Consider the following 8005-nt stretch of genomic DNA (forward strand, 5'->3'; position numbering starts at 1 on the left):
TGGTATTATGTAGACTCTGTACCCTCAAGTCTTAATAAAAGATTACTGGGTATCTATGAGTGTCTGTATTTGCCCCTTAAGCATTCCTGCCCCTGAGATGGTGTAACACTAAATAGCCAATTTAAAGCAGCATGACAGGTTGAAGAAAAAGACTATAGAAAAACAGCTATGTTTGAGGAGGTTTAGTAAAAAATGTTTCCTGTTGATTTTTTTCCCTTAGAGGGCTTTATCTTCATAGATACATCTTGTTCTGGACCTGAAAATTATATTGCCAGTCCTATGTATAAGGCATATCCATTACTAAAGCACTTTGAGATCCCCTGAGGCCCATAACTTCCTGTGGAGAAATGATGAAAGCTGATGAGGTCGTAGCTATCTGTAACTTCTATGAGGTTCTTTAAGATGTGTATTTCGGGGTGGGCATTTCCACACACTAAAAAAAACAGGTGAAAATTTAGCGTTTGCAGCACAATCTTATGAGGTCCATTTCATCATATTCTCCCAGCTGTAGGAAGCATCACAGCACATTAAAACACAGTAGTACATAGTGTTCGGGGTTATGAATCAATAAGCCTGAATTCTAATTCTACCTCTGCCACTGACTAGCTGAGTGATTTCTAGAATATCCTCTTTCCCTTGAGGATATTCAGAAAAGAACAGCTTTTATTAATCCAGTGTTTTCTGTCATTGAGTTTTTGGAGATATGGCTTAGAGAAAGATGATGAGAGCCAGGTAATGAGGACGTCATATTGTCTATTGCACTGTTATGCTTTCAATCTTGAAGATGTCTCAGTGCTGAAAATACTGAAATGTACCATTCTCTGTTCTTTTTGTGGTCCCTGTTACCTCTGGCTTCCAATTTGGAGAACAGTACATAAAGATGGTCTTTTATTACAGGATGCAATTTATATAATACTTGTATCAGAGGCTAGAGAAGAACAGAAATCCAGAGAGGTCACCAGATTGATGCAGTAGTGGTGGAGAGAGAAAGGTTAAGGGTGATTGAAGGAAAAGAGGTTCAGATTCTCTACTATGGGGCAATGATAAGCATCCACAAACCCCAAAGACTTTGTTGTATTGTGGTGTTCTAGGAAACAAAACTTTAACTTTGCCTTCACTGCACAACAGAATATGACAATATATAGTAGAGAAAGTGGACTACATAAGGTTAGTTGTAAATGAATTTTAGCTCTGTTTATTTCTTTTAGCCTATCTTAAGTAACCAGGACCTATGCTAGGCATGTGATTAGAGATTTTCCTGTTTGTTTATAATATAAAGATAGGAATTTGATATGTTTATTTTTGTCTTTGATTTTGAGTTGTGTTCTCATCATACAGGCCAGGCAGGAATTGAACTCAGCATACTGGTGCCTCTGCCTCCCAAGTGCTTAATTTCAGGTATGTGCCATGATCTCTGGTTCCACATAAATACTCTTTTCTGGTTTTACTTGAATCTTGAGCTGGTCTATTGCTATGTAAGGTAATGCTAGATTTGATAAACAATGGTCAAGTGACTTCTCACATTTACAAGCTTTTGTTGTGCAAAATTGTTCCTTCATTTAAAACTGTTGGTTAAATAGTAATTGGCTACAGCCAATTACTGAAGGGATTAGAGGTAAGTGAGTTTGGACTGACCTTGTGGAGGAAGAGACTAGGGAGAGAGGAGGAAGAAGAAAGAAAGAGAGGAAGCCACCAAACGGGTGATAGACCATGAGTGAATGAGCAGGAGAAATAGCAAGTATCTGGGGTACACCGCTGGGGAGGTGGCCATGACAGCAGTTAGAAAAGTAGATTAGGGGTTACCCCCAGTAATTGTCAAAGCCAAATAAAATAACCATAGTCTGTGCCTCATTTACTTATAAGCTAGTCAGGAATAAGCTTACATTGGCTGCACCACACCAATGAGATTATTTCTCCACAGATAATTGTTAGAGTTTGTTCAACTTCCTAAATTATATTCTCATTTATAAAATAAAAATAAGGTTTTACATTCTTTAGATTGTTTTCTTATAGTGCAATAGTGTGAAAATGAAACAGGACATCACATGATCCAAGCAAGTTCTCTGTCACTGAGCTGTGCCACCAGTCCCGTTGTTCATGGTGTTTAGAAACTATAACAATCACCATGTTTTTGTCACATAATTGTAAGTTCTGATGTGTAACTGTGGACTAATGAGTTAATTGGGGTTATCGTTCCATTTGTGTTTTTTTGTTATTGTTGCAAGAATATTCAATAATAACAATGAACTTGATCTAGTTCAATCAAAATTTGCATGCAACAATCACCAGCACAATTCAGAACCGGGTGCCTCAATAAGCAATGACCAATTGTCTTTCATTAAGGATCTTGAAATTCTAATTAGTGAGTCCCCTCTATTTTGTAGTTTTTAAAATTTACACATACAACTCTCAGTAATGAACATTTGAGAAGCCTTCTGAATCCTTAGCACAGATGTAGACTGAATCTAATTCAACTTATGGTGCACCACATAAATCCTCAGTATAAGTAAATGAATGAACGAACAGTGTTATTTACAGTCCAGTTGCCACTTATGCTTAATTCTGTAAAACACGGTGGGATTAAATGTTTTCTAACCTACCTGTTATCTGAGAATTATTTTAACTTCTAACTAGTATTACAGAAGCTCACATATAAATATGTCAAGATGACATATTTATAGTCCTAAACTTAGATTTTTTTTCTTCTTAAATATTTCTCATCGAACAACTGTCTCAGAAAATATAGATTATATTGCACATATAATCTTCTCCTACCATATTTTGACTTAACTACACAAACAGTTCTAAACATTTAACCAGAGAAATTAAATTGTTAACAAGCTTTCATATGTAGCACAAGAAAACACTGAACAAAATGTAAGTCTCCGTAAAATCTATAATCTCTTGAGACATAAAATAGATTATTGTCTGTGCCTCAGTATTTTCTGTAGGGCAGCTTTCACTTCCTGATTTCTCAAACTGTAGATGAGAGGGTTCAACATAGGGATCACCATGGTATAAAACACCGAGATCGTCTGATTTCCTGCTTGAGATCCACGCCGAGAGGGCTGCATGTAAGTATATATAGTTGTTCCATAGTACAGAGCAACTGCAGTCAAGTGGGAAGCACAGGTGGAGAAGGCTTTCTGTTTGCCAGAAACTGATGGAATGCTCATAATAGTCATGAATATAGACATGTAGGAGACAAGAATTACCACAATAGAGGTGACAAGTGTGAATCCCCCACAGCCAATTACCAAAGTTTGGGTTACCCAGGGATCAGAACAAGCCAATGCCAGCACTGGGGGGATATCACAGAAGAAGTGTGAGATGATGTGTGGCTGGCAAAATGACAGTTGTGTGATGGAAGTTGTTACAGTAACCATGTTAAGTAACCCACCAAGGTAACATCCTGCTATCAAGAGGAGACAACGAACTTTTGACATGGTAATATGATAAAGTAATGGCTGACAGATGGCAGTGTAACGGTCATAGGCCATAGAAGCCAAAATGTTACATTCAGTAGAAGCGAAGATTATGAACAAGCCCATTTGAGCCATACATCCAAGGAAAGAAACTTCCTGTAGCTGAGATAACAAGTTGACTAAAGTCTTTGGGGTTGTGATGGAAGAAAAACAGACATCAAGGAAGGACAGATTTGAGAGAAAAAAATACATAGGTGTGTGGAGGCAGTGGGTGACTTGAATTAGGAGCACAATCCCTAGGTTCCCCAGCACAGTGATGAAATAAATAATAAAAAAGAGTCCAAAAAGTAGGACCGCAAGCTGATAGTTATCTGTCATACCAAGAAGGATGAATTTAGTCTCTGCAGATGAATTTTCCATTGACATCACTGAGAATCACTCCTGACTTGTTAAAAACTCTTTAGGCATGCTGTGAGAAAATAAAAGAAAAACAGCTGATGTAAATAAAGTACTCCTCCAAACACATGAATCAGGGGACTATCCAACACTTCCCCTTATCTGTAGTCACATGTCAAACCCCTATCCATACAGGAGTTCTATTTCCAGATAAAATGTGTAATATGGAAGGCTAAAGAGATACAGAACACACATGGTATGCACTCACTGATAAGTGGATATTAGCCCAGAAGCTCAGAATACTCAAGATACAATCCACAAACCACAAGAAACTCAAAAAGAAGGAAGACCAAAGTGTGGATACTTCAATCCTTCTTAGAAGGGAGAACAAAATATCCATGGAAGGAGTTGCAGAGACAAAGTGTGGAGCAGAGACTGAAGGAAGGACAATCCAGAGACTGCACCACTTGAGAATCCTTCCCATATACAATCACCAAACCCAGACATTATTGTGGATGCCAACAAGTGGTGGATGACAGGAGCCTGATATAGCTGTCTCCTGAGAGGTTTTGTCAGTGCCAGACTAATACAGATGTAGAGGCTCACAGCTATCTTTTGGACTGAGTACAGGGTCCCCAATGAAGGAGCTAGAGAAAGGACCCAAGGATCTGAAGGGGTTTGAAGTCCCATAGGAGAAACAAAAATATGAGCTAACCATTACCCCCGAGGCTCCCAGGGACTAAACTACCAACCAAAGAGTACACATGGTGGGACTCATGGCTCCAGCAGCATGTGTATAGCAGAGGATGGCCCTGTTGGCCATTAATAGGAGAGACTCTTGGCCCTGTGAAGGCTCTATGCCCCAGTGTATAGTAATGCCAGGGCCGGGAAGCAAGAGAGGGTGGATTGGTGAGCAGGGGGAGGGGGGAGGGAATAGGTCTTTTTTTTTTTTTTTGGAGGGGAAACCAGGAAAGGAGATAACATTTGAAATGTAAATAAAGAAAATATCTAATAAAAAAAGAGATAGATACAGAAAAGCAAGACAGAGGCTAACAAAACTCAGGAGCTAAGAGAAATTTAGGAGGGAACAAAACAACAAAGGCCTAGGAGGCCAATGAGACCTGACATTGTTTGTCACAGGGATACGTGGGGATTTACTACATGTGCCTACAACAACAACAAAAACAATGACAAAATGAAATAGTGTAGTTGAATTTCATCTCATTCTCCCTCCTGTGCCTATGGGATAGAAATGATGCATGAGGCTACAAAATGACAAATGGGTCAACTAACTCAATCACAGACTACCTCTCCCCACACCTTCAGAATCTGGAACATTATTTCTTACCAGGCCCTTGTCCTAGGTAAAGACCAGACAACAGAATGTGTGCATCTATTCAGCCCCATCTCCACATATAGAATCTAAACTAACTCCCATTCCATCTGGATTATTGGACAGCCATTGTGCAGTGGAGTTTCGAACGGGCTCCTCAATTTGCCTAGGAGCAGCATAAGAGGATTGGGGAAGAGTGACTGCAACCTTGACTAAAAAGAAAGCCCCAGGACTAGGACTTAGAGCTTAGCAGTAAAGCTTCTGTGGCTCTAGATTTGAACCAGAAATTAAAAAGAGAATGATCTTTTAGTTGCAATCCATCAGAAGGCATGGGTTCATCACTTGGGATAACAGTTAGCATTTCTGTTCCTGCAGCCATATACACCTATCTGAATCCTCTCAGAACAACAGCTCTGTGACCAGGCACTTGGCCTATGTCACTTTTAGTTTACTCTGTAAAAGAAGGACAGTAGAATCTGTGCCGTGGAACTATTATGAAAATTCAATAACATTTCTTTGTAAACTAGAGGCATATAGACGGTGACAGTATGTGTGTTATTAACATCATTGCAGATAGTCAGAGGAGAGCCTCTGGTAGCTAGCTAAAATATAAATCTCCAGACTCTACAAGCTCCACTCCTTTATCATAGTGTCCTCCCAACATTCACTCACTCGCACACACACACACACACACACACACACACACACACACACACACACACACTCAACTTTGTCAGTACGTATGTCAGTTGTACTTGTTGTTAATCTGTCACTGGTTTTATTTGCTTGTGGTTTGCTTTTGCCCTCCAAAACCGTTTGGGTTCTCTTTTGCTACTGCAGGGCCACATGGAACATTCCTCAAATGGGGAGACAGCAGGAGAAAAGGATGGAGAAAGGGAAATGGAAAGAAAGCTGCTTACATTGAGAAAAAAAAAAGGCAAGGGTTAAAATCCTGGAACTAATTCATATTGTCAGTGGATGACGAAAAACAACAAACAAACCCATACCAACTTTGAGTCCCATGTTTTGTCTTCACTGAAACTGGAAAAAACAACAACTCTTATTCCTCTTTTAGGGTTGGCATGAAGATCAAAGAAGATAATGAATGTAGAAGCGCTCTGTAAACTCTGCAGCGTGATACAATACACATGGAACAGATCCCTACTATTATTCTATCTTGGAAGGTGGGAGAGGGAGGAGGAACACGTCAATATGCTCATTTTTTGCTGCCTATTCCAGCTCCTGCTTACAGAGCTGCACTCTCTGCCCTCCCACTCACCCCCACACACATCATCTGCTGCCATGCCACTCCACTGTGAGTTTCCACCTGGGAAGGCTTAAACCAACAGCTCTAGGCTGCTCAAATACCTGGGAGTTTAAGAAAGTCAGGTTCCTTTCAATGTCATTTTCACACTCTTGTGTCATTTAAATTTTTTCCCATTTTAGGGTAACTCTTTTCCTTGGCATCTGCATGCCTCGTAAGTACTCAGTAAGTATAGTTGAATAATTAAGTGACTGCTAGTCTTAAAAACACAGCGAAATCTCTCTCTTTTTTTTTTTTGTATTTAAAATAAGATTGAATTGCTTTCTCTTCCCAAAGGAAATAAACATAAAAAGTAAGGCTTTTGTACAAGAATGATTTCATACTTTCATCCCCACATGCTGCTGCATTAACTACTGTCACGATGACAAGCAAGCAGGTTTATTATCACCCTGGATGATGTGTCTTGGCTATTTACTTGTTGAAAATCCTCAGGCGTTCCTATTTGTTGAAGAACTGACCTTTTACGGTTTTTTTTAAATGCATTCCTGTGCTTCTTCATACAGGCATTTACATTTACAGTACGTATTCTTCAAAAAGTTCATTACCTTTTCCAGTTCTCCAGTTAGGCAGTTCACAGTGACTCTACTAAGAATAACAAAGCATTTGGAATTTAAAGAATACTTCACTAAAATGTTTTGAGTGTTTATTCAGTGTCAGGCTTCTAAAAGTCTAAAAGTCACTCTTCCAATGTGCTAATTTTTACTTAAAGTAAGAAATATCCAGAAAGGACAAATAATGTAGTTAAGGGCTCAGTGAATGAGCAGTACTGCTGGTGTTGAAACCCAGATATTCTGGCCCAATGCGGTGCCTCTTTATGTAACACCATTTTGATTTATTCTTAACTTGTTTGTGGAAATTATTCTATAGAGATCTTCTCCTTTGGTGTATTCATCCCTCTAGCAATGGTCTGGAAAGGAATTCTCTATCCTTGTATTTCAGTTATATGATTGGAAGCAAATTACTTGCTTGTTGAGGGTCCTAGTTCTTGCATCAGTAAAGCAGAACAGCTAAACTTGGTGGTCTCTGAAGCTCTTTGCAGCTTTGCTCTCTAATTTCCCATGGTTCTGTGAGTCATACTGTTCAAAGGTCAACAGCCATTCTCAATATCTGATCAAGGGAAGTAGCAAGAGCAAATTTTGATGGTGATGTGCATCTGTGCTCTACAAACCTTTCTGCCCTTCAATGCCCTTTCCTCCCTCGGTGCCAGAAATGTTCTATTGGTATTTGCACTTCTTGCAAGTCACTGAAGACCACTGAGACAAGAACAGGAAAGGGGTGTTTTTAAAATATCCTCCTGACCTTAAAACACAAAATGCTTTCCCAAAGATCTAGTCACATCCTAACAACATCACTGAACTAATTGATCCACCTCTCTGAATCCCATTTACTAATCTAAAGTTGGAAATAAGAATATTGAACTTTAATGGCTATCTTGATGGAGACTATAATGGAGAACCACAACTGGTCAAACAGTATAGAAGTGTTGTGGGTGCCTAGACCTAACAAATACATCTTCAATATAACCCT

At 39.2% G+C, this 8005-nt stretch overlaps 1 protein-coding gene across 1 annotated transcript; it reads right to left on the reverse strand.

Annotated features, from left to right (window-relative positions):
- Positions 1 to 2921: 2921 nt before the first annotated feature.
- On the reverse strand, positions 2922 to 3851 carry LOC116092469 (olfactory receptor 1052-like). Its single transcript, XM_031373726.1, has one exon. The coding sequence runs from the start codon at positions 3849 to 3851 to the stop codon at positions 2922 to 2924; it is 930 nt and encodes a 309-aa protein (XP_031229586.1).
- Between the last annotated feature and the right edge of the window lie 4154 nt (positions 3852 to 8005).

The sequence above is a fragment of the Mastomys coucha genome, chromosome X (genome assembly GCF_008632895.1).
Source record: "Mastomys coucha isolate ucsf_1 chromosome X, UCSF_Mcou_1, whole genome shotgun sequence".
NCBI lineage: Eukaryota > Metazoa > Chordata > Mammalia > Rodentia > Muridae > Mastomys > Mastomys coucha.